This window comes from Populus trichocarpa, chromosome 8 (assembly GCF_000002775.5).
Source record: "Populus trichocarpa isolate Nisqually-1 chromosome 8, P.trichocarpa_v4.1, whole genome shotgun sequence".
Taxonomy (NCBI): domain Eukaryota; kingdom Viridiplantae; phylum Streptophyta; class Magnoliopsida; order Malpighiales; family Salicaceae; genus Populus; species Populus trichocarpa.
This window is the reverse complement of record NC_037292.2, coordinates 10,585,364-10,611,340: the sequence shown is the minus strand read 5'-3', so window position 1 is coordinate 10,611,340 and position 25,977 is coordinate 10,585,364. Positions and strand designations below refer to the sequence as shown.

Sequence of the window (25,977 nt, the reverse complement as noted above, 5' to 3'; positions counted from 1 at the left end):
ATTTTTTATATTTGGTGGTATTATGAAAAATAATTTTTTAATGTTTTAATTTCTTTTCAAGTTTATTAAAAGAACGATGACCAAAACTGACAGAATAGAAAGTTAAAAGATGATGAAATTAAAAAAAAATTCAGTTTTATAAATTATTTTAAAATGAAATAAATAATAATAAAAAAAATAAGGACCAAATTTAGACTAAAATTATATTTGAACATAACACATATAGATTTGAATAAAATGCCTAAAATCATCTCCTATCTAAGTTGTAAGGAATTATATCTTTTTAATTATATAGATGAGGACAGGCCTATGCTACACTTACACCTCTAAATGCATGAAAATCTTCACAGGTATAATATGTCTTCATCTCCTAATAAATGAGCCTAAAATAAAAATTACTCTTCGGGTGAATAAAAAAACAATGTTCAATGAATACAAATATTTCTTAAACTACCCACATAAAGGGTTTTGGATCCCTACACTCTCTAAATATCTTGGCTCTCTTAAGCATCATCTTCCTCACACAAATACTTGGTCTCCTACCTTGAGTAGCATTAATCTTGGCTATATTGACAATGGAGAGTGGATCATATTGCAGCAACAGTATTTTGAAACATCATCAACAATGTTTAGCATTATATAACCAATTGATGGACAAGAACTCCAAACCCCACCCCTCTAACCGTGTAAGAATAGTATCGAGGATTGGTCACACGGCAGATGCATAGCTGCCACCATAATTTTTTCTTCTTGAAGCATAGCTGCCGCCATACTTTTTCGTGGACAAAGTTTGATCCCCGTTCATTGTGGAAGATACAACTATCACTTTTTCTTAGGTTTGAACGTAGACGACCAACAGTTGTCAGAATCTGAGAGGGCAATTGGTCTCTTTGATTTTCTTCCACGAGAATTTTCTGCTTTCAAAACCACGTCTTCTTGATTTTCAAAGGGAAAGGTGCGAAGCCAAAATCCAGTAAAGGTGGAGTCAGAAACACGTTATGCTTTCTTCTTGGGGCATGGCAAGCCGATAAAAACTAAAAAGTCACCGCTTTGAGACATCTAGGCTGCTCCTGGGAGATTTTTTCCCAATCCCTATCGAATAGTCAGACAGCACGAGTTGGTTACCCACATAGCCGAACTTCAGAACCCTCCCATGTAAGCCTCGCAGCAAATTACAAAAGTCTCCTGGTTTGAACATCTTCAGGTCCAAGCTGACCTAGTTCATTGAATAATAACCCGTAGGAAATTAGGAAGGGTTGGTCACCCACATAACCGATTTCTCATTTGCCTAATCTTGCATCAGGTTCCTATAAATACCGTATCCCTTTCTCCTCCCCCCATCAAACTAAATCAAACATAATAGTTACCAAGAGATCTCCACATTCCACGAGCATTTCCATCACCTAACTGGAGATTCAATGGCCCACACAGCGATGTCAATGGATTTGGCCATGGTCCTAGTGACCATGCTTTGTGCACGAGCCATGGCTCAATCAGATTGTACAAGTGTTCTAATCAGCATGTCACCGTGCCTAAATTACATTACAGGGAACTCCTCAACTCCATCCTCACAATGCTGCACTCAGCTAGCTAGTGTTGTTCGCTCATCACCCCAGTGCTTGTGCCAAGTTCTTAATGGCGGCGGCTCATCACTAGGGATCAATGTCAACCAAACTCAGGCTATAGCCTTACCTGGTGCTTGCAACGTGCAGACTCCACCCATTAGCAGCTGCAATGGTAAGAAAGAATTTGGTTCACTTCTCTCTTTGCAATCTCAACTTCCTTTCAATTACCCTGTCAAAACTCCTGTGCCAAAATCTGAGATGCTAGATCTCCCTGGACAACAGCTAGGGGAGACAGCATAAAAAAAATAAGATAAAATTTATATAACCACGAAGATATCACTGCACAGTTTCAAAATTTTCATTCTGATCCGATGCTGACTCATCATTGTATTGGGCAGGTGCCTCTCCAGCTGCCTCACCCGCAGGAACATCAGAAGCTCCAAGCTCCCCTTCAGGTACAGCATAAAATGTAAACACTGCAATTGAAAGTAACATATTTAAACAAATCAGAATGCCTCTTTACCCATACTTTATTGTTGCATATGATTACTTGCTATGAAAACCACCATATGGTTGGTCAAGGACACCAATAGATCCTGGAAAAGGTTTTCTATCTTGTTACTCTATTTTTCTATTAACTTGCTCGTGGTGACATTCACTGGTGTAGGAACTGGATCCAAAACTGTACCATCAACACAAACAGATGGAACATCAGGTGCAAGCTCCATCGAATTCTCAATCCCTTTACTGCTCCTCCTTCTCTTTGCTGCTTCATATGGTTCAGCCTTCACAAAGGTTTTCTGATCAGGCAGTCAGAACCTTTCACTAAACCTTGCATCTTGCATATTCTTGGTCATTGTTGTATTTTATAATATATTACCGAGTGTCATCTTGGTTGAGGGTGCATGTATTGTTTATTTTTTGTGACATCTTAAGAGATTGGTGTAGTTTTGTATTGCTGGAGATGTTTTGCTCTCTTCCCTTCCAAGTAAGACATTTATATGATCCATGCTTGAAGGACATCAGACAGATTTTTCATGTTATATGCATGGAGCACGTTAAACAGATAGAGAGTTTAAAAGTTGTCACTTCCAAGGAGCTGAACATAAGCTGAGCTAAAAAGGATGGAAATGAATAACATAATAATGAAGAACGATCAAGAAGTTCGTAAAAGGTATTAACTTGACAGTTTTATATGTACTGAAGTCAATATCCTACTAAGAAACAAACCATGTCAGTCATGTTCCTCAATCTAATACCATAGGTTACATCACTACATAAAGAAAAATAAGAGGAAAAACATCATTAGAACAGACCTTGTGCTGTAAACCCTGCCTTTCAAATTGTCAGATTCACTCCTGCAAAAACCAAAGCCTCCAGCTCTCAGTTGTGACACACCATTGGAAGATACCTTGAACAAAATGAAACAAATAGGAGGCCATAACATCCACATATTCAGGCAAGGAATGCTTGTCATCGTTTCACATCACCTCTGCACATTACCCAGCTTGTAGTCAGTTACAGAATGGTTTATGTTGACAAAACTTCCAAAAAAAGATACAGTAAATTTCACAGCCTACTTTGCATGGCTTTCTTTGTACACTCTTAACACTAAAATTTTTTCAAAGCTCAAATCATATTAACAATACAGATTTATAAAACGATCGATAGCAAACTAGTCTTCCAGCTCCAATCTTGAAAAAGACTAGGAACTGAGAACACCCAAATTCTTGGCAAGTAAAAATTAATTTAGCTATCAGCTAAACCATTCAAAAAACCTGTTCGTATTTTAACTTAACTAAACTAAATGTCTCAACAAAACCTTGTTCTTAGCACAATTAAAGACTCCAAGTATGATCTTTATAATTTGTTAAATCTATTGACTATGAAGAAAAGCAAGTGGGCTATCAAATATCCTAATCTTTCAGTGGGCAATGTTGATTCGTAACAAAGCTCTGGATGCAGAACATCAAGCCCCAATTATAGGCCCCAGCTAAAGCAGACCCAATTGCATTACCTACAGTAATCAATGCTTCTCGGTTTGAGCTTAGGAGAGGCTGGTGAATGGAGCCAACTGCAAAATCAAAACTCAGATTGAATGATTATACTAGCCAATCACCTTGAAAAAGCATGGAGCAGGGCTTCCTAGCTCAAGCGGTTGCAAATTCAGTCCAGCCCTTCTTGTTTTTTCTTTAGTTCAATTGCTCTAGTTTGGCTTGTTGAAGAACAAGCTAATTTGCTGACTGCGCAAGGGATCTAGCATATGTTCAAAACTCACATCCAAAAACCATGTTTTTGCAAATATCCATGATAATGCTGGTGAACCTATCAAACTAACTCTAGGTTTCTTCTTTTCTGAATGTTCGTAGAAACTAGGATCAAGCAAACATCATTCAGCCCATTATGGGTTTGGATAAAATTGTTTACGTTACCCACTCACTTCAAGCAAAATTATATCAATGGGTATTCATTAAAATCTCCAGGTCATGCCATACAATGATTCAAAGCACATTTACGCATTGCTCCAGTTTGGACAAGTATCTTGTTTATGTCACTGCCAACTTTTGCACTGATATATTATTCAAGGGCAGGGACACTCAGTCAAAAACTATAAGATCAATATCACAGAAAAACCAGAGAAAGAAAAATAAAAGAAAACAGAACATAGCTCCAGCATGTATTCCAGGCATCACCATCAACAAAATTATAAAATAAAAAAGGTTTGCATGGAGAGGCATGCTATCTAACTATAAATGCTATATTCCATCCATATGCTGCAAAGAATAGTGAAGCATATGGATGGAATATTACAACTGATACTTTCAGGGAGCAATGTTTAGCACACTAACAGCACATGCTTCAAAGAAAATCAATTAGTTTAACCCACCATCTAAACATAATGCATTCACCATATGGCAGAACCATGTTGACAGATACCTTGATATAGATTTGCAAAATTCAAAGATATGCAAACATAAATAGGATTTAAGGGAGGAAAAAAAAAGATGCAAACTTCTAAAATTCTGCATGCTTCAAGTGTGTGATCGTGAGCGCATAAATTCTTCTAATCTGTCCCACACCTCCAATGCTGCAGCTCTATCCTTGTGTCTCTTGTTCTTGCTAATCTGCATAAAGAAATTGAAGTGGAAGAGACAGGGCAAAAGCAAAAAAAAACGCCACCCAACAAAGCAAATATAATCAAAGGGGAAAAATGCTCACCGAGATAATCTTTACATTCCACTGCTTCACAATCTTTGCTGACTCTACACTATCATCTTCCAACCGCATGAAAAATCCAATAACTGCATAAGTTTAAACAATTTATGCTATTCCAATCGAGTCCAAATATGACTCCAAAAAAACTACATCACACTATAAGAATCTGTTGCAAAACCTAAAGAATCAACCAACAACAATCACCAACAAAGTAGAAATCCCAAATATAACTACCAATTGAATCCAACAAAAACCAAACCTCACTTACTTTTATTAAATATCTCAACACGATCCTTAAAAGGCCAATCCTTGAATTGCCACTCCTTCCCCAACACAAAAACTGCCACAACCCTATCCCAATCATCAGCTTTAAGTGCAGACGGCTTATCCCTCACCTCATAAGCCGTCATCACTCTATTCCTATCAGTACTAAACTTCTTCTGCACTGTTACACACTCTGGTTTCGGCCTTTTCATCTGTTTAACCTTCACATCCGTAGGTATATAAATCCCATCTTCCAAAAACTCCTTCACATTATAAATTGTAATCAAAGTCTGAAACGCGCTAGGTACCAAAATTATGTGCACTCCCTCCCTAATTTTCCTACCTTTCAAATGCATTTTGGGCTTGGCTGCCGAATCATAACCCAATTCATCACCACCACACCCGATTCCTCTCTCATCAGCTCCCATTAACCTACTCTTCGCCACCAACCCATCTTTCCTATGTTGACTCTCAAATCTCTGACTCTCCTCTTCACGCCGAGTAGACGCAACCAAAACCCCATAAAAATCCCTACTCTTACGCTCCAACAACGACTCCCTATCCTTCAACGGCGTCTCATTGGCGTAAATCAAAGACATATGATTTCCAACACTCTCGTTCTCATTCTCCTTAATCTGTTATTTCTTTTTATAAAATTCATTTACTTTGTATACGTGAGAGGTGAGAGCAAACAAAGTAAAAAAAAAAAATACATAAAATCATGCTAATATAACTTAGAAGGATTAAATTATAAAAAAATAAAATTTATTAAATAAAAAAATTAAGTACAGGAATAAACATTGTAATCCACAGTTAAAATAAATCTATGTGAACAAGAATAGTTAATGTTTATTTTTCCTTCAATCTTTTGGTTTCTTTTATAACTATAATAATCCAGAGCTTTCGTTTAATATTGCTAGGAGATGTAATTAGCCGTAAAACGTGAGAAAAAATCTTGTATAACTCTAATATTTACATGGCGTAGCCCACACTAATCTTGGTCTAACTCTAATCTTATAAGGGTGAAATTATATATATATATATAACCATTGTAGCAATCAGAGGTAGGGCTATAGTGAAAACCCAAGCCTTTTAATTTTTTCTATAATTTTTATAAATCTACCACCGCTTCTAATCTCTCCAGATGTGGCCACTCAATAAAAATAGGTGTAGTAACCATTTGCAAACCCTTTACCCCACCATAGGGAAGCCAAAACATAGCTAAGTTCACCTCTACATATATTGTTGCCTGAATTTTTGTCCCTGAAAATGGCACCAATAGGCCTGTTGTTAAGGCATATTGCCTTGAACCATGGATGTGGACGTGGAACAGAATTTTCTATGTAATCCATGGCATCTTCTTAGGGTAAGGTTCCCAAGAGCATAAAAGAGCAACTTTCTCATCCGTAGCCCAAGCCATGAAATCATCGATGTAGGAGAGATCCAATGGCCGAAGTGAGGTCTGAGAGTTCATCACCACCCTCTTTTAAGAAGTCTGACGTGAAAGAATTTTGCTCCATCTGTTCACTTCACCTATATGATGATTTTTTAGAGCAGAAGCCTCGGGTTCTTGGTAATTCTTTTAGGAACTTGATGTCTAAAATGATTGAAGTATCATCAAGTAGACAAGCAGTAGTTTACCCAGAAGAAAATGCTAGTGCTTGAATGATAGATAGTATGTGACAACAAGGAATTTTCTGGAACTAAAGCATGAAAGAAAACAAAATTGGGGTCCCAAGTCTTTAACAGGGTCAATTTTGCTTCGCTTTTAGTGGAGACCAAGGAATGCATTATTTTCTGGATAGAAAGGAACGGCTCTGGCTGCTAGAGGTGCTAATGTCATGGCCACCTTGTTCGACCTTTCTTTATCCCCGCAAGTAGGATATTTCATAACTCGGAACAGAGTTGCATAACTAGACATCCAAGAGGAGGGCTCATCTTAGCTGTATGGGGGAATCACAATCTTAGGTTTATGGGGGCATAACCTCAAAGATGGCTTGATGCTGTTGATTGAAGAGTTTTTCTACGTACACTGATGATGAGGGAAGATTTGAGCTTTAGGTGATGATCCAATTAGTTATAACTTTTCCTTTTTATATGTATTTATTTAACTGGTTGTGCTTGCGAACTCGTACCTTTTGAGTTTGAACTCCTGGGTTACTGTAGAAAAATTCTCTTCGATAGATTTTCTGAATTCAAGCTGACATTATCTTGCTTACATCTAATATTGTAATTGCTTATATTTTGCTTTGAGATTCTTCATAGCCAAAGATGGGAAGGATTCTAACATCAAAACAAAGAAAAAAAAATAAGAAAAGGTGAGTTCAGCAAAGGATAATATGATCGCTATTAAGGACCGTCTGTCAATCAATTACAAAACCAAGTCTGTTGAAAGGAAACTATAGACAAACATATCTCTAATTTCACCTTTACAATACCCGTATTTCCTCAACAGACCCTCTTTCACAAACCCAGTCTTTTCCAGTACCCTTTGAGAACTTCTATTCTCCACCTCTACAAGAGCTTGAAGCCTAACCAGATAAGGAAGATCTTGAAAAACACTAGACACTGCCATCTTCGACGCAATTGTGGCTATTCCTTGTCCCCAATACTCAGCAGCCAATGCATATCCAAAGTTTGCTCTGCATCGATCGTCATTAGATTCCGGGAAGATGGAAATATATCCAATTGAACGATCATCCAGACATATGGACCGACGCCAAGGGTGGGGTATGGCAACCTTTTCCAGATGTGCTAAAGCTTCTTCTCTAGAGGTAATGGAGTTCCACCTTAGATAACGGGTTACTCTATCATCACTGGCCCATTTCAGGAAGTCATCAACATCGGAGAGCTTAAAGGGGCGAAGGGAAATCCTTGACGAATCCATAAAGACAGCCAATAACAAACTCGATTTGGACAAATTAAGAAAGATGTTGAGGATACAGGCTAACAATCTGGCTACGTACGTTCAATTCTTTCATGACCACGTAAGAACACGATCCATCATGGTGGGTGTGTCTATATATACGGTCCGATTTTGAATGGTTGCGTGCACGTAAAGTATCGGATCAACTAGCGTACAAATATAGAGGAGCCATCTCTTAATAAATAAATGTAATCAGATGCTGCGAAGAACCTGCCTAATTGTGGCGGGATATGGTTTATTTATTAAGAGCAGTTGGAAGTCATTCTCTTTGCTAAAGAAAATTCTTAAACATAGAGGCAATCATTTTCTTGACTAACCTCTGGAATAATAGTTTATTTATCCAGAGCAGTTGAGCTCAGAAACGGGCTTATGATCATTCCTCGAAGCAACTAGGATGAGGTCAAATTAGCTTTATAAACAGAACAAATTGGGATTGATACAAACAGTGAGAACGGCCGGGAAGGTATTATGTGCTTCGATTAATTAAATAACAAATCCATGGCCCTCGCAGTGGCGTTAGGTGCCGTCTCTAAAAATTAAATGACACTGTTGGGATTGGTTATCTCCCTTTGCTCATCCCGTTTGGTCACTTGGCTTCATATTGGGAACAACAAAAGATTAACAAAGAAATTTGAGGTCTGAAGAAATTGCAAAGCAAGCATGTTGACCGAAAGCAAGCATGATAGAAGTCCAACAATGGATGTAAAAGCAAGCTGAAAGTACAATATTTCAAGGCATGGGATCAGTAGATAACAGACTATAGACAACCAAATCTATAACCTTACCTTTGTTATACATATACTTTCGCAGCACCCCTTCCTTGAGGAAACCCAGTTTTTCCAAAACCCTTTGAGAGGCTTTGTTCTCCACATCAACCCTAGCTTGAAGCCTAACCAAATCAGGAAATGACCTGAGCCCATCAGAGATTGCCATCTTCAACGCTCTAGTTGTTACACCTTGTCCCCAATACTTAGCGGCTATAGCATATCCGAGTTCTGCCCTGCATTTGTCATCCCCAGATTCTTGTCTGATAAACACAAATCCAATTGAACGATCATTTACACATATAGACCTGCAGTATGGATGAGGAATGCAGAAGTCCTTGATGTAAACGAGGGCTTCTTCCTTGCAGCTGAAAGTGTTCCACCGGGTGAATCGAGTCACTTGATCATCACCTGCATAGCCCAAGAAATCATCAGCATCGGATTCCTTATAAGGACGTAGAGTAATTACTTCCGATGAACTATCGTTCTCCATTTCCTCAGCAAGGATTGGTGATGGCATCGCTACAGTACTCTGTGCCAATCACCGTGAAATGCGCTTAAGAGTTCTCTAAGAATTTAATAATGGGGTATTAGCTACATCAGTAGTCAGTACCATAATTTTTTTGAGAAGACAGGCTTTATAAAATAAGGATTCAATTACAGAACATGTTGAAAGAAGATAGAACCTTCAACAACTAGCTAGATACGATATCTCGTGGGTCCGTAATATCCCCATCTAATCTATTAACTATAATTAAATTGGTAAGAAACATGTTCGACAAATTCAACAAAGACTTCACAAGGGTATAAATCTGATTGATGCTTACGATCTGTGATCTGGGCACGTATCCTACAATGCAGCACATCCTTGACAGATGGGAGGTCATATCTATCTTGCAGATTGCAATACAAACAAATTTTAGTACCAAATTTCGTTGACTAGCTTAATAAAAAAGCTCTAAATCGTTTTGTGTTAATAAGGTGATATAATTCTTCCCTTGCTCTTTGATGGGAATGCTTGGTAAAGTGTGTTTTATTGCAATGATCATCTAAGATTTATAGGCACAAGAGCTTGCGAGTGCTGATTTATTTTTTGCAACAAATTCCTTGAATATTCCTCTCCAAATTACAAAAGCATTATTCACCGATCCCTCCTTTATCCAAGCGATACGTAACTCACCCTAACACCTTCATCAATAATGAATTAACCATACCACCATTGAAACCACGACCAGTCTGCAACAATGAGAAGTAGACCCCACCACTACTAATATAGGAATATGTGGGCTCTATCATCTTCACCATTTAATAAGATAAGTGAAAGAGGAAATGAATTCTTGTGAAGATAGCGAGGAGAGAAAGTGGAGAATCTTTTGCAATTTGTATATATATATTTAGTTAATTGAGGGGCCTTGGTGCTACTGAGGGGTTTGTAGGCAAATATCCGGTGGATAGAGAAAGAGATGTTGTGGAGAGAAAGGGGATTAGGTTTTATTGATTTCAATTTTTGCATAACTAATAATTTGAAGCTGATTTTAATCTTGTGAATTGATTAATGTATTTTCTTTAAAGGGAATTTTTGGAGTATGACAACGGTTATTTTTATAGTATTATTTTTTTATAAATATATTAAAAAATATTTAAAAAAATATTTAAAAAAATATATATTTTTAACATTATCATATCAAATCGATATAAAAAATCAATATAAAAATATAAAAATATAATTTTAAATAAAAAATAAAATTAATCAACTTTTATTTAGAGCAAAGAATTACAGTACTCAAAATAGTTGCTTGATTTATGTTAAAGTATTGAAATCATAATAAAGATCGCAATTGATACGGTAATTATGTGTGCATAATATTATTCAAAAATCTAATCATTTAAAATTCATGGGTTTTATCCTTTATTGACACATCATTTTATATAAAAAATCAATATGCAAGGTTTAATCATAAAATCTGAATTAAAAGACTACTAAAATCTGAATTAACCAATACTTATAACGATGATCTCTCTAAAAAATTTTATTTTCATTAAATTAGAAATGTCCTGTCTCATAACTGGATTAGTTAGATATAATTAATTAATTAGAAATTGTATATAATGGCACTTTTATAGGATTGTAATTTACAAAATAAAAAAATATAAATGTTTCTAATATTTTTCCACCATAAAATATAATTGTTAGCGGGATGTGATCTGATAAAAAAGAATTTTCAGACGTCTGACTTCTAACAGGAGAAAGGCCAGAAAAATGGTCTCTAGCCCTGTAGTTAAGAAGGTTAAAGGCTGAGTACAGGGTGGTCGATGAGGCGCTCGTGGCCTAATGGATAAGGCGTCTGACTTCTAATCAGACGATTGTGGGTTCGAGTCCCACCGAGCGTGGTTCCGAATATTTGTCTGAGTTTCCAATATACCTAAACAGTTGCATTCCGTTCCTGATGCTTCGACAGCCGACACCTTTGCCATTCGCCGATGACCTTTGTTTTTTCTTCTCTCTTTTGTTCTTTTTGGCTTGAGGTCCGAACACTTTTTCGAATTCTTAAAACAAAGCAAAGCAAGAGTTGTCAAGCGGTGTCCAAGCCTCTTGCTTAACGTTTAAACAGGCACGTGAAAAATATTGTTCAATGAACTAGATAAAAAGACATCGGAATCAAATTGTTTTTCTCCAGGGCTGCCTGTTTTTTCTGTCGCAATTCTATTGGTGATTAGAAAAATGGTCTGAAGACTAATCCAGTAATTTGAACAAATTCCCCTTTCAAGATCCCGCATTACTTTTTCCAAGCCCTTCGCTTTCTGAAAGCTGGATCGGTGACTCGATTACGCTACATGAATCTTCTTCTGCTTGTAATCTTGCTGGTAATATTTTGCTTGTTTTCAGCCTGTTAAAATGATTTAAAATTACAAAAAAATTAATTTAAAATAAAAAATAAAAAGGTTATTTTGTTTTTTCAAAAATATTTTAGGAGACTTCCTCCTTGAATGGAGTTATATCTCCGTTTGCTAAATTAAACAAAATCCCAGAGAGGAGAGCGACTCTGCATCTAATTGGATTGCTAAGAGAACCAGCTCGTTGTTGTGTGTAGTTAATGAGTTGATAATCTCTCTCCGGCCTCAGGAAATTGATTGAAAAATGAGTTGATGATTGAAAAATGACACTGTCAAAACATCATAAAATATTTATTTTCTAATTTAATTTTAAAACGCAATAAGGACCAAGTTAAGAACTTTATTTTTAAAAAATATAAATATTTGTAGTAAAAAATGTGAAAGAGGATATTTATAAATTGCTGGACTTTATATTCTTTTATATTTTTTCAGGACAACAATGAACTTTGATATTTAAAATTAAATGATTTTATATTCAGACAATCAAGTATCTTTAGTAATTAAAATACTCAACATTAAGAATGTAAATGTTTTTGCTTTTTTTTTTTATTATACAAATAATTATTTATTTACTGAGCAATCTCTTTTCTGAATTAAATCATTTCTTTACATAAAATGGTTAGCAACTAAGCAAGTAAGCATGACGTGTATGAAAAACAAGACTATATTTACGAGTTAAAAACTAAACATGAACCGAATAAAAAAGAATATAAATATTTTAATGACCAAATCAACGAAATTACCTGTAACAAGTTTTTCCTAGACTAGAAGACAAACAAAGTATAGAGGCCAGTCTACAGCCCTCTCTCCAGTAAAAGAAGATTTAAAAAATATTTTTGATTTTTTTTTATTTTAAACTATTTTTTTATAATTGAATTGTTTTGATGTTTTAATATTAAATTTTAAAAATAAAAAATATTATTTTAATATATTTTAAAATAAAATACCGAAATGGATCCGTCTGAGCCTGGAAATTGTGATCGTACGCCACGATCACACTGTAGACCCATCATTTCTAAGCGGGCCCTCCATATTTCCTCTCTCTGCTTGACTTCCAAATCGGTCCCTGCTTTACAAGAACATTTATTCATTTTCAAAGGGTATTTCAGTCATAAAAAGTAAATACCATTAATTCACGCACCTAAACAAATGCTAGCATGGGACAACGACACAACTTATAATTGTATTGTAGTAGACTAGAACCAGTGCAGGCCTTCATTTGTTTGCGGGGCCAGAAGTCTATTCTCTTTAAGTGGGACCCAGTTAAAAATCGTTAACTTCCAAATTCCCACGAAGGGCCTGGGTGCTGCACCAAGCTTTAGGGCGGCGCCTCCTACTATGCCCGTGCCGAGTTTTCTTCTCTTTTCTTTTCTTCTCTAGAACTTGCTCAAAATCTTCGACTGGACTTCTGCTAGAGGCTGCAGCTTCAAATTACAAGATAAATAAATGGAAGAAAATCTAGTCGCTATGTATATTATGATTTTATTACATGGACATGCATAGTCTCCACGGGGGGTGATGTGTGAAAACGCGTGCTAAGATATCACCATGAAAAATTAGTCGCGAGATGAATGATTGTTGCGGGGTGGGAGGGTTCTAATCACTTGATGATTCATGGAAAGGGCTGCATATCCAATAACAAAATGTTTTAGAGGAAAGAAGAACTCTTTTTCAAAGCTGTATCTGATCTTTAAAAAAGAAAAGAAAGGAAAATTCAAAGATGAAGCCATCAGCTTCTTACTGGCTAGAACAAGAGTCTTTTCCAATTTCCAACCATCTTAAATTCCTTTACCAATTACAATTTTCTCGTCGCCTACCAACCGTATGTATCCTCGAATTCGTCCTTGATCTTGTAAAGCAACGATGCACAGTGCATCATTTTGAATTACTATTTAGTACACGTACGAAACAGGGGGGAAAAGAAGATTGCCGAGCCAAAATCACGTAAAGTTCGTAGCTTAACAAGTTAACCCATCTTCTTTAATCTTCTGAGATTTTTATCTTGTAATAGATGCAATTAATAAATATAATAAATCCTTTGCTCGTTGATTGGTATCATTAGCCTAATGAGGTTATGGCTTATCGAGTCCTTAGCTTAGCCCCGTGAGGTCATGGCTATCCTCCAATTAGTTTCTGTATATATTTTTTTTAACAATCACATTCAGGGAGAATATCGAGGGATTTTTCTTCCATGACCTGGAGTTACGATGATTTTGCTAAAGATAAACTCATTTTATTTTATGTATATGAATTATATAAACAAAAGCATTTTAATTGCTTTATCGTGACCGAAAGCTCACTGGTTGAGTGGAGGGGCAGAGAGAAAGCACTTCGTGTTCGTGGCAATTCGAAAACCGACGTGATTGCCATTTGTAAGGCAAGGCAGTGGTCTGATCAAAACCACCGATTCTCCCATGCATAACTTCCTTTAAGATCCACCCCTCAAACCCACGAGCTCTTTCTTTGTTTTGACTGTACTCTTTGCTATTTCATGGCGATGTTTCAGGTCCTAATTATGGAAAGAATGAAATGGTGGGTTTAAAGTGTCAAAAAGTATTTTAAAAAGATGACCCACTGGAAGGAAAAGAGAGTAACAGTACTAGGGCTATCATTCACCACTCTATTCATGGATGGGTTGTAATTTGTGGTTTTTACTTGGGTTTATGCTATGGGGTCTTGTCTGTTTCTAAGGCTTTGAATTTGATGCATCTCTGTTTTTTTTAATGATAAAAAAAAAACCTGTTGAAATATACGGTCGAAGGACGCATAAAAAGAAACATTAAGATAAAAAGAGAGAGAAAGCAAAGCCAGGAGAGGGAAGAAAGAAAAGAGAGCAAAACAAAAACACAAAACTTCTTTTGTCACTGGTGGTGTCTGAGGCATGCACGTCTGGTCTGTTGATCATGACTTTTGGGGGTCTCTTTGCATGTCTGTTCTATGAACTCAGGGATTCCTGCTGATGAATCGAGGTTTAAAGAGATAGAACTTCGGGGAAAAAGTGAATCATTTTCTTCCTCTTTTTTTTTTTTTTTGTATTTCAGTTGATGTTTGGAAATGGAAGTGATGACAGAGCTATAGTGGAAGCAGAGGGGTTCTTGGATCCTATTCTCCGCTCTGTTGTTTCTGGGTTTACTTAATATTGTGATTTTGACTGTACTAGCACCAGTCTTTTGCATCTCTTTCCCTAGTATAAATCTTCAAAGAAGCCACTTATTCAAGAGTTTCTTGCATATTTCTGAGCTTGAAGCTGGTCTTGATCTTAGCCCTTATTCAAGAGTTTCTTGCATATTTCTGAGCTCGAAGCTGGTCTTGATCTTAGCCCCTGGAATTCATGCATACTTCTGGGTAAAAAGCAAAAATCCTTCCAGGTAAATCTCCTGTCATTTTTATTTATTTATCTTGATTTTTTAATTAAATTTGGTGGCAAGTCATTATTTTTTTTTATATCCGTACTCACTGGGGTTATAGTATTCGATTTATGCTCAAAAAGAGATAAGAGCAGCAGCAAGCAAGCAAGCTCTAATGTCACAGCATAGCTCAATCCCATCTCCGACAGACAAGTTCAGAAAACCTACTTCATTTCCGAAATTGCTAACCGCCTTCACGTTCAAGAACTTCTCAGAAACGTCAGAGGCAATTATGAGCCCAACTTCAATTCTTGATAGCAAGCCCTTCTCAGGCCTCAAAAACCCCTTCTGGCCTGACCCAAACCCCAGTCCTAAAACCCCGGAACCTGAGACCAGGCGCCACTGGGACAAACTAGACGCGAAAGGCATTGGCCTTGGCATTGTTGATGCTCTTGATGATGAAAAAACTGACTCCAATTTGTCGAAACCAGAAAGCAGAACAGTTCTGTTTGGCTCACAACTAAAGATCCAAATCCCTCCCTTTCCCCCATCATTTCTTTCAACAACAGATCAATCTCCCAAATCTCCAGGTGAATTTGGTATTAAAACAAGAAACTCTCAATTGGGTTCTTTCTCTTCTGGGTATTCCCCTTCCCCAGTGAAAAAATCATTATTCGGATCAGCTAATTCGGGTATGGAAACTCCTAATTCTCCCCGGGTCTTCGCCGGGTGTCTTTCTGCTAGTGAAATGGAGCTCTCTGAGGATTATACTTGTGTAATAACCCACGGGCCTGTTCCTAGAACTACTCATATTTTTGACAACTGCATTGTCGAGAGCTGCTGTGGTGTTGTTGGCTTCTCTACTTCTTTAAAGAAAGACAATAATAGATTTTTGGGTGATGGGTCAAGTTACCCGCCTAATAATTTCTTAAGCTTCTGCTCTGCTTGCAAGAACAATCTTGAGCAGGGAAAAGACATTTACATGTACAGGTTAGTTCAACCCCCGCATGTTTCTGCTTTCTTTCCTCATGATTTACGTGAAAACTATGCTAAGCTTGTTAAAATACATCTTAAACATGGAAATTTGGCTCAAACATAATAATATAATTGTAAAAATTTAACAAATATTCCATCAGTAAACCTGCATATATACTTTTCTTGGAATCTCAAAACTATTTCCTGCTTTGATAGGTAAAAATCTTGAACCGAAAGAATACGAATATCTCTGGCATTTGGCTGTCCTGCTATGATTTATTTATAGCACTTCAATTGTGTTATTTCTAGTTTCATCTCCGATTTCATACCAGTAAAATTAAGCTTTCTTTGAATGATTTAATTCTTTTTCCAGAGGGGAAAGAGCATTCTGCAGCAGTGAATGCCGGTACCAGGCGATGCAGTTAGAGGAGGGAATAGATGGAGTGGATCCAGATGATGCTTAATTATGGAACTTGTTCCTGATACTAGTTTTCATAATTTTGAGCAGTCTTCCTTCCCTGAAAGCTGGACCAACCCAGGAAATAAACCGACTGCTCTCTTATAAGGGTAACTTTGCAGGACTACTACCTAATTTTTGTTTCAATTGAAGAAGGATGTAACTGATAAAAGCGTGAGCAAAGATGGTAGGAAATTCAATGCCATGCTCGAATCTGTTTTCATGTTTTCTCCTTTGTTTTTTCACTTCATTACTCTCCTTGTAGAGAAATAGACAGCGACCCAGAGGCTGAAATATGGCCTGTAAATTTGATTTTAATGAAGTGATAATTTTGGTGAATGATGTTTGGTTTGGCCACAGCGTATGGCTTTGAGCTGGTGTGATGATGATGTGTGACTGAAGCTTACCTTATCTTTATTTTATATTACATTGTACCTGTAATTATAGTATATAATTTATTTATTAAACACATAGCCGCTGTAGCAGATTCTTTTCTTTTCTGCGTCCTCTTCCCCGTCTTCTTATTAATAATGTTATTGCTGTCAATACGTCCTGAATAATTAATTCCTTGCATTAATTAGTGAAACTCTGTCGCCCAATGACGAAAGCAGCCCTTATAATTATCGAAGGGAACACTTCCGAGGGAATAATTCTCTGTTCTTTGCTATGCTCAGATATCAAATATATTAAATTATTCAGTGATGGATTGCATAATAGATTTTATATTGTGCTATGCTAATAGTAAAACAACTTGAATTACAATTATTATTAAGAACATAACTTAAACTAAACATTCTCTTAAGAACTATAAATTAAAAATTCCCAAGTAAATTGTTAATAAATAAATTATTTCTATAATCAAAACATTACATTGTTTTTCTTTCAATAATTAGAGCCACTATAAGCTAATAACTAGTTTACTTAAAATAAAATAATTGAGATTATTTAAGGTTATCAACAGTGTAATTAAATATTAGTAACATGAAAGCAGGAGAACCGGTAGATTGCCTTCAATAATGCTGGACAAGGTAACGGTATGATCTTATATACCTAAGCTATCTAGCCTTGCACCAGCCTGTCACGAGCAGGATCTCTTCTTTTTCATTACATTGTTTTTCTTTCAATAATTAGAACCACTAAATAATTTAATTAATATATATATAAGCTAAGAACTAGTATACTTACAAAAAATAATTGAGATTATTTAAGGTTATTAACAGTGTAATTAAATATTAGTAATATAAAACTCTGATGAGTGAAGTTCAACTGTTCAGACTCTGAGTTTGCTCCTCAAAAGTTACCGGTTCGAGTCCCATAAATTTTAGGGTTACTAGAAGTTTACATAGTTATTAACTTCAGAACTTCTAAAATTAATCAAGATATATGCAAACTAACTCAATTTATCTTAAAAAACCATCAGTAACATGAAAGCAGGAGAACCGGTGGATTGCCTTCAATAATGCTGGACAAGGTAACGGTATGATCTTTATGTACCTAAGCTATCTAGCCTTGCACCAGCCTGTCACGAGCAGGATCTCCTTCTTTTTCAAGTGGCTTAAATTTTCTATCCAGGATGTAGAATTATTGGCTTTTCAGCGAAAACGATTGCCCTTGTGATGGTGCTTTAAATGGAAGAAAGCAGACCAGTTCGATATGTATCTTTTGTAAGAAAAGAGAGTCGCTGGTGCACAAAAGGATTATTCTTTGTTTGGTGGTTTTTTTAAATTATAGTTAGAATTTTCTTGTCAAGATATTTTTTTAAAGAGATATTTTTAACAACATTAGATATATAATATTCCCACTAATCAATTCTTTCTTTTCTTGTTCTCTCTCAGCTTATTTTTTTTATTTGTTATTGTATCTTGAATCTTAATTTTTGATAATTAGATATTTATAAAATCTTAGGTTGATTTTTGTATATTTTAACTAATTTGGATGAAACATGGATTTTAAAACAATTTATTATTTTCAAAAAACAGTTGAGTACAAAACTACTATTTAAAAATACGTTGAGTTCAATATTTTCTAAATATTTTTTCAATCTATATCATTCTTTCAAAAATTTTACTAAACTGTGTTAAAAACATTAAAAAATTATAATAAAAAGAAAGGTTTCGAACCAGGCGAGGCGGTCCTGCCAACAGAACTGCGTGCTCTCTGCCAATGGCTAGGGGAGAGACCTGATAAGGAATCAAATTAGGACCAGAGACCCTTCAGTCCAGCAGAGTTGAGACCCTGGAATTTCTATATTCTTGTAGACGTGACAGTGTTGTGGTACCGGTTATGCTTTTTACTGGCATGTAAGGGATTTAAATGATGCTCTGTCTTGTTTTTTCTGTTAATGTTCTCCGATTGTGTTACATCTTGACTTGAAATGAGTACAGGGATTCATGATACATTTTTCCGTATTCTTATTTTTATTTTTTGCGGGTGTTTTTATTTTAGAGTTAATATATGATATTTTTAACCCCTTGCTTTGTATTTCTAAACTATCATGCTCTCAAATCAATATCGAAGAAAATTAATTAAAATGTTTTGTATAGTTTTTGGTAATTTATCGTAAATAAAAAGGATATTAAGATCATACAGTATGATGAAATAAATTAAAAATATTTTCAAAACACATCTTAAACGTAGCATGTAATTCATGTGTATCCGTGATATGTTGCAGGGCTTAATTATTATTATTTGTAAGAGAATAATGTCTAAGTGTTGAGAAAAACAAAAAAAAAAGAAAAGAAATTATTAACCGGAAAAACTAAACAGAGAAAAAAAATTGAAGTAATCTCTATTAGAAAACGAAAAAAGAAACCTAGTCTAATTTAGTTTCTGTTTTAATAGTTTGAAATTGATTGAAACAGATCAAACACCACTGAAAAAAACAAATATAAACATTAAATTTTCTTCTGGACCCTAAAATAAACCCAAAAACAATCACCCCGAGATTTCTCTGTCTGTCGCCTGCTTTTTCTCTGTCTCTTGCTCTCTCTGTTCTTCATTGATAGCCTCTGTCTCTCTATCTTATCGAACTACCCCCACCAACATATTAGAATGGGCAACAATAACTTTTCTTTTTTCAACTTTTTTTTTTCTGGAGAATTCTTGACTTTAGAATTTGCAATTTTATTGAATGGTTTAATCATTGTCGTGTTGATTCTTTTGTTCCTTTTATCGGGACTGCTTCTTTTGGAATAGGAGCTTTCTCTGAAACTGGCCCATTCAGACCCAGTGGTGGAGGGCTTCTGGTCAGAAATGATTATAGTCGGAATAAAGGTGCTTATTATTGTTAACTCTGTTAATTTTAAGGCAGTGTTTTGAAATTTTTTTATTTTTTAATATATTAATATTAAAAATAAAATTTTAAAAATATATTATTTTAATAATTTTCAAACAAAAATAAATAATTTTTAACACAAATCTCCTCCTAGTTTATTTTGCCCTTTAGTCTGATTCAACATTCGGAGTGGAACCACTAGTGGTTTATAAGCCGGATGGATATGTTCTCTACTAATTATGCCCTGCAAAGAGTTTAAACATTCATTTCTTTTGTGCTGCCGAAGCAAACCTGTTGTACCTGGAATCACCAGCAGGGGTTGGTTTCTCTTATTCTGCCGATCAATATTTCTATGACTTGGTGAATGACACTATCATTTTCTGTTTGCAGATTTCACAAATCATTTTCCGATGCACATGGAACCAAATCTAGCATCCAAATCTTCACAAATCATTTTCGGTAGGGAGATTTGTTGGGTATAAACCAAGTTGATATCAATCTTCAATTCTTGTGTTATTTGATCTCCTAGGATGTAATACCTGACATAGGACCTCTCATTAATCCTAGTAAAAGTTGTTTGCCTAGTTAACATAGGACTGGTTTGAACTAATTTCTAGTTCGCTTCGGTAATTCTAATATGGTTATTTATTTTAAATGAAAATCAAACTGAAAATGCTTCTAGCTTCAACAGACCTGAGTAGCTCGTTCACAATTTTATCCTCTCTTACCTTGTGTCGCCTCCCAGATTGACGGAAACGCTGTCCCTTGTCTCTCAAAAAAAAACTCGCCGGGGACCACGTCGGAGACTAGCTTGGGGGAGGATATGTCTGTTGATGTCGCCATGCCCACGCCGTCTAATCAGCGTGACAAAAACCAGGGCTCGTTTTTGGATTCGACGGGAAGTAAGTCTATACTCATGAATGACGATCAGAATATGTCTATAGTGATTTCGTTTTTCTTTTGATATCCCAAAATCAACTCTACCTGCACTTGCCGACTTCTGTCTTTAAGATTTAATGGCTACTTAAGTTGATAGATTAAGAGACATTTCAGAGATTAAACATGAATATTTAAATAAAAAAAATCGGATCAATTGACATTCATCACGAGCTGGAATTAAAGATTTTCAATCTTAATAATTTGAAAATTCTAAAAAGGTTTAGGATTCATAGAAGCTTTTCGGCTAGATCAGATAACGTATTTAGTGCACCTGTGTTCATGCTAGATTTTAACAGAAGACGTTGAAGGAGAGAGGAGTTTACCTATTAAAAATGCTATGCCTAAAAACAGATTTATATTACTAGTAGAATAGGCTTTGGTGTGGGCTTGTCACCAAATAGCAATGGTGTATTTTGTTCAAGGTGTCTTGGGCCTTGCCAGGCTCGCCGTCAGTTTTTACGCAATTAGATCCTGCTGAGGTATGTTGTCCTGCATGTTTTATATATCATAATTGATTATGAAAATAGTTAATAGTAGAGTTTTTATCAGGTTAATGAACTTGTTATTTTTGTTTTCTCACCGGTGGTCCATCTTTCTCTTCAATTTGATGAGTGTTATTTTCATGTGTTGTTTTATTATCTGAGCACAGACAAGGTACAAAGGAGAGCCGGCAAGAGTATAAGAACAATTTGAGTCTTTTTTTATTTAAGAAATATTTATTAATTATATTTTATAAAATAAAAATTGTTTTTAATTAACAAAAAAAATTTAAATACATAATAAAAGTTGCTCAAAACTTTACCTGTTATATACATAAAAAATATTTTTTAAATATTTTTTAAATACTATAAAAGATTTCATTTATAATTTTAATCGAGTTATTTATAGGTTTATTAGGTGCATTTTATTTGTTGTCTATATATTTTACTTTTCCCTCTCGATTCATTAGGAGCAAGTAACCGTTACATTTCTGCATATCTTTCAAGTAATTTTTTTTTCGTTGCAGTGATTCTGTTCCACTCTTTGGTTATCGAAGAAGGTCATACTTGTTCTTTCAAGACTTCTTGGTGCACTTTCTTGGAGTTTGATGTCTACCTTTGTTGATAGCAAGTACAGTGCTGCCTTCTCCAAACTTAAGGATTAGTTAAGAATCTATGGCTTCTTGGGAGAATAAAATGTGTTTATGACTGAATGTAATGGTATCAGTTTAATTGTTCATTAAAAGAAGCTAATGCTTCAAAATATAGAATTAATTACGAGCTAATTGGAATTTTGTTTTGCATTAACACGATGCCAGCCGCTGATTTCCTAAAAGTGTCAAACTAAGGTTTACCCCTTTCTTGAATGATATGGTTGTGGGCTGTAGTTTAGGGGGGTGGGGGGCTAGCAGAACTGACCAGAAAATCCATGCGAGGGCTGGTGCTATGCCTACGAAGACAAATTTTTGATGTTGTTAAGGATATTGATTTTCAACTCCTGTGGATTATATCAGCAATCTTTGTCAGTGTGTGCTTGCCAAGAAAAGAAATTCTGAAGGTAGAGGCGTAGGGTACCCTTTCTTGAAAGGCAGTGGCTAATTAAATGACAGTGATTTGCATTGAAATTGGCTTATTGTGTAGGTTGTGGATTCTGTGGTGGTAGAGAGGGCTCGTGGTGAGTCTCGGCGTGTCAGGATCTCTTCAGTCTATATGTTGGGGGTCATCGGCTTTTGGTGGGATTGTGAGCTCTTACTTTAGTGGCTCTCTGGTAGATGATGCTTATGGTGTAGGTGCTTGAAGGCGGTTTGGATAAATGTAATCTCTTGGTACTGATGACAATTAAATTAATCAAACAAGTGCTGATTTCTTCAATCTCAGGTTTGTTTTTGTTGTTACAGCGTTGCTACCTCTGATAAAATCTGCAGTTGCTGTTCTCGTGTTGCAAGTTGAATTAATTCAAGGGAACCAACCAGAAGAGAACCCAGGGAGTGAGCTAGGGTGGCAGAGTGCCCTTCCAGCTAACACAGTATATAGATAGGATAACAGAAATGTGACAGGAGGAAGAAGAAGACGAAGAAGAAGGAAGCAGAACACGAGAATTGTAATTCATTTCATCATGCCTTCTTCTGTTACAAGCTCTGTTACAAATATAGCAGATGATATATTCTAGAATAACACCAAGCCTTGGTTACACGTGTCCAAATGATAGTGAGAACAACTGAAATGAACTACCACAGCGTGTTGGCTGGTTGATAAAATGCAAGTGCTGAAAACGCCGCTGTTTCAATAACGGTCTTCTGTTTTAAATTTCTTCTCCCGACAACGGTGCTTCCTGAGTTGCAACATCTACTTGTGAAAGAACAGCGTGTGCTTGGTTCCACAAGTGGAGTGAATCTTGCTTTGACTGGTCCTGGTTTCCAGGAAAGCTCAAAGCATCATATTATTCAGTTGTGATTGCCATTACTCCTTTTCTCTTCAGTCCAATGTGTTCTTTCCCACATTATTTATTTTCCTGTGGCAGGCAACACCGCAATCAGACTATGCCATGTTTTATTTCACGTGTGTGCGTAACGATTAGCATCACTCCTTATCGTTTTAATTTTTTATTCATCTCTACTCAAGAGTTCTGATTGCTTGTGATATCTAAAAAATCTTGTTTCCAGCACAAATAAAATTGGTTTTACCCCAGAATTTCTTGGACGCGCCAAGCTTGTTACCTCAGTTGCATCATTGCTTGGGGTTGGGCTGTATAATGGCTTTTTGAAAAGTGTTCCTTTGCACAAGATCGTGTCATGATCTACTTCTGTTCAGGCTAAGCCGTGGATTATTGTGTTTAATGGGTTCCATTAGATGTATTCATCCTTTTGCTAATGTTTTGTCTCAGGTTTTCCTTGTTACTGGTTTACACAGAAAGTTTGGGGTAAGTGACGAGTGGTTTGCTACTGGAGGTTCTTTGATTCTAACTGTCCTTGGCCAGGTAACATAAAGACCTCTGAAATTGTTAGTTCTCTGCATGTGGCATGCCAATATTTAATGCGGAAGACAAGCGTTTTATGCCTGGACGCTTTCTACTCCCAGTTCATGGAAGCTTTTTGTCCTTTTTTTCTTTTTTTTTTTAGTTTAACGTGGGTGTCCGGGTCAGCTTGCGCGCACCTCGACTAATCCCACGGGCCCTGAAGTTAACGACTATGTAAGCCTCCAGTAGCCATCATATGAGCAACCACATGGCTCGAACCTGAGACCATAGAAAGAGCAAACCTCTTGGTCCAAGCTCTTACCACTGGGCCACCACCTAAATGGTTATTTGGAGGGTGAGGGGTGTTATGGTTTGACATTTACAGTGATTTTGAGCAATTCTTTCTACCAAGTGTGTTCCAAAAGGACCAGGAATTATCCTTACATTCAAACGGTTTGTGTTGTTTCTCTAATACATCCGCTTTAAGGAATGATTTTAGTTATTAATTGGATATTTAGTTCCTTATGTTTGTGTTGTTAGCAGGATCATTCTGTTGTGGCATTGTGGAGTTTCAGGCATCCATTTCATTAACATGAGCTATGTTTTCTTTAGCTGCCTATTTTCACATGTCAATTTTTTATTTATTTCTTATCCCGTGCAAGGTTGATCTGCAAAAGTCATACACCGAAGCAGGTAAACTAACGAACTATTTACTTTGTAGGCTTCTTTCATGCCAGTTCTTGTACTAGCAGCGAATTAGTTATGTCCAGAGGGCATGGAAGCGACACTTTTTGCAACCCTTATGTTCATTTCAAATGGAGGGAGTGTTCTGGGAGGCCTGATTGGTGCTGGTCTGACTCAATTCTGATGTCATTTCTAAGGAAGGTAGAGATATAGAGATGAAGTACAATTGAACCTGGGATGATTGCTTCGTAATTATCCAGTGTACATGCACGCTTCATCTTTCAGTCCGTGGTAGTGACCCTGCTAGTAAGCTTTTTGCTTGGCTGTAGATTACATTTATTACAGAGGGAGATTCTGTAAATATCTCGAGGTTGAATACGCAAACTATAGAGAGATGATCCAAGTAGTCTTTAATTCTAGGGACCTGAGCTATACATTTAATAGAATGTAACAAGCGCTCTGTAATGTAATGGTGGAAGAAATTGTCTTGCCTCCTGCCCGGGGGTTGATGCGTTGAGCCCTAAGTGCAACCTAGCCAGGACCAGTGGCTTCCAAGCTCGAGATTAGGTTGGGCTAACGTTATCGGGAGCTAGCTGTTGACTTTGCAGGAGTATCGACGACAAGTCGTGCCTGAAGTTGTTCATGCACATCTTGAGGAGCTCTTGCTGAGTAAACTTCTGGGGACAGGGGCTCGCCACCTTGCAATGAACTCCGTGACAGGTTCGTTATCCCTTTGCTTGGTCTTGTGAGGACATGCCGGGAATTGATCCAGAGATTGTGCAACACCGAATCCCTCTCCACCACGTCTTTGATACAGGCTGCTCAACGGACCCTCGGCCTTTAACGCAAGGTACTAAAAAGCCTGGCTATTGATTGCACTTATTGCCCTCTTAAATTATATCATTCGTGATTCGACCCTTCACATGCTATAAAGAGAAGAGGGGCCAAAAAACTAAAAGAGAAATGAATAAGAAAAGAAATTCGAATCAGTTCCGACTTCCCGAATATGTCGTCCCGAGGAAATTCCATCAAAGCACCACAGTTCGTAAAAATAATAAAAATGAAAAAGGGGGCCTTCGACCCTTCACAGATGCTCAATCAATGTGACTGTGGCATTGTTTTGGTCGGGCAACTTGCAGAATAAAACGACAATGTTTTTGTGATTTTTAGGGGGGGACACCACCCTGAACTCTGAAGAGATCCGAAGTTCTGTTAGATTAGGCCGAAGATGAGCCCACACATGGGAAAGGGACGCTGACCATGCGGCAAACTGACTGAGTGCTCCACGTGGTAGGGTCCTACAAAATACAAATTATCATATCCTCCCCTGTTTCCATCTGTCCCAAGACTCGCCGAGAGCTGAAAATTGGGGTCCTCGATTAACTATTTTTGGGCATCAGAACCAGAGGCACGTCTCAATTCTTCACAATCAAGCATCCATGGCCCATCAAGCTAACGCAAATGTCGGTGTAAATTGCTTCTTTTTTAAAAAGTTTTTTTGTTTAAAAGTATAATAAAATAATATTTTTTTTAGATTTTTTTATTTTTTAATATTAATATATCAAAATTATTTAAAAATTATTAATTTAATGTTTTTTTTTTTCATACTAGACATATACTCAAGTAGATGTAAAAATACATTTTCAAACACACTATACTAAGGTTCCTCTCTTGCCGACAATCCATACATGCTGTGCTTCAATCACGACTTCATATCCACGTCGTCATCCTTCTTTG

The 25,977-nt window shown here is 36.5% G+C and overlaps 5 protein-coding genes, 1 non-coding gene and 1 pseudogene across 20 annotated transcripts; 4 read left to right on the top strand and 3 right to left on the bottom strand.

The window, feature by feature from the left end:
• Window positions 1-189: 189 nt before the first annotated feature.
• Window positions 190-7,619, bottom strand: LOC18101564 (protein CDC73 homolog). Of its 13 annotated transcripts, none has more exons than XM_024607237.2 (8): window positions 7,473-7,619; window positions 7,181-7,328; window positions 5,050-7,077; window positions 4,785-4,867; window positions 4,579-4,690; window positions 3,583-3,808; window positions 2,882-3,057; window positions 190-2,041 (listed from the first exon to the last, which is right to left on the bottom strand). In XM_024607237.2, exons 3-5 carry the CDS (start codon window positions 5,642-5,644, stop codon window positions 4,598-4,600), a joined length of 771 nt encoding a protein of 256 aa, XP_024463005.2. In that variant the 5' UTR covers window positions 5,645-7,077; window positions 7,181-7,328; window positions 7,473-7,619; the 3' UTR covers window positions 190-2,041; window positions 2,882-3,057; window positions 3,583-3,808; window positions 4,579-4,597. The 13 variants fall into 13 exon arrangements, with proteins under 13 accessions (XP_024463005.2, XP_052311377.1, XP_024463007.2 ...); XM_052455417.1 differs by having other exon boundaries at window positions 3,685-3,808; XM_024607239.2 differs by having other exon boundaries at window positions 3,583-3,639.
• On the top strand, window positions 1,419-2,542 carry LOC18101565 (non-specific lipid transfer protein GPI-anchored 5). Its single transcript, XM_024607247.2, has 3 exons — window positions 1,419-1,737; window positions 1,964-2,020; window positions 2,233-2,542. Exons 1-3 carry the CDS (start codon window positions 1,419-1,421, stop codon window positions 2,367-2,369), a joined length of 513 nt encoding a protein of 170 aa, XP_024463015.1. The 3' UTR covers window positions 2,370-2,542.
• LOC18101562 (uncharacterized) lies at window positions 7,369-8,073 on the bottom strand. Its single transcript, XM_052455421.1, has one exon. It carries the CDS (start codon window positions 7,930-7,932, stop codon window positions 7,417-7,419), a length of 516 nt encoding a protein of 171 aa, XP_052311381.1. The 5' UTR covers window positions 7,933-8,073; the 3' UTR covers window positions 7,369-7,416.
• A 293-nt stretch (window positions 8,074-8,366) lies between these two features.
• Window positions 8,367-9,705, bottom strand: LOC18101561 (uncharacterized). 2 transcript variants are annotated; one of them, XM_024607246.2, is made up of 2 exons: window positions 8,757-9,705; window positions 8,367-8,565 (listed from the first exon to the last, which is right to left on the bottom strand). In XM_024607246.2, exons 1-2 carry the CDS (start codon window positions 9,253-9,255, stop codon window positions 8,558-8,560), a joined length of 507 nt encoding a protein of 168 aa, XP_024463014.2. In that variant the 5' UTR covers window positions 9,256-9,705; the 3' UTR covers window positions 8,367-8,557. The 2 variants fall into 2 exon arrangements, with proteins under 2 accessions (XP_024463014.2, XP_006379839.3); XM_006379777.3 differs by lacking the exon at window positions 8,367-8,565 and having other exon boundaries at window positions 8,590-9,693.
• Window positions 9,706-11,053: 1,348 nt separating this feature from the next.
• TRNAR-UCU (transfer RNA arginine (anticodon UCU)) lies at window positions 11,054-11,126 on the top strand. Its single transcript has one exon. It is a non-coding gene; the product is annotated as a tRNA-Arg (tRNA).
• A 3,258-nt stretch (window positions 11,127-14,384) lies between these two features.
• LOC18101560 (FCS-Like Zinc finger 8) lies at window positions 14,385-16,748 on the top strand. 2 transcript variants are annotated; one of them, XM_024607766.2, is made up of 3 exons: window positions 14,385-14,998; window positions 15,121-15,967; window positions 16,326-16,748. In XM_024607766.2, exons 2-3 carry the CDS (start codon window positions 15,153-15,155, stop codon window positions 16,414-16,416), a joined length of 906 nt encoding a protein of 301 aa, XP_024463534.2. In that variant the 5' UTR covers window positions 14,385-14,998; window positions 15,121-15,152; the 3' UTR covers window positions 16,417-16,748. The 2 variants fall into 2 exon arrangements, with proteins under 2 accessions (XP_024463534.2, XP_024463535.2); XM_024607767.2 differs by having other exon boundaries at window positions 15,099-15,967.
• A 3,758-nt stretch (window positions 16,749-20,506) lies between these two features.
• On the top strand, window positions 20,507-24,747 carry LOC127905641 (folate-biopterin transporter 1, chloroplastic-like; annotated as a pseudogene).
• Window positions 24,748-25,977: the final 1,230 nt, after the last annotated feature.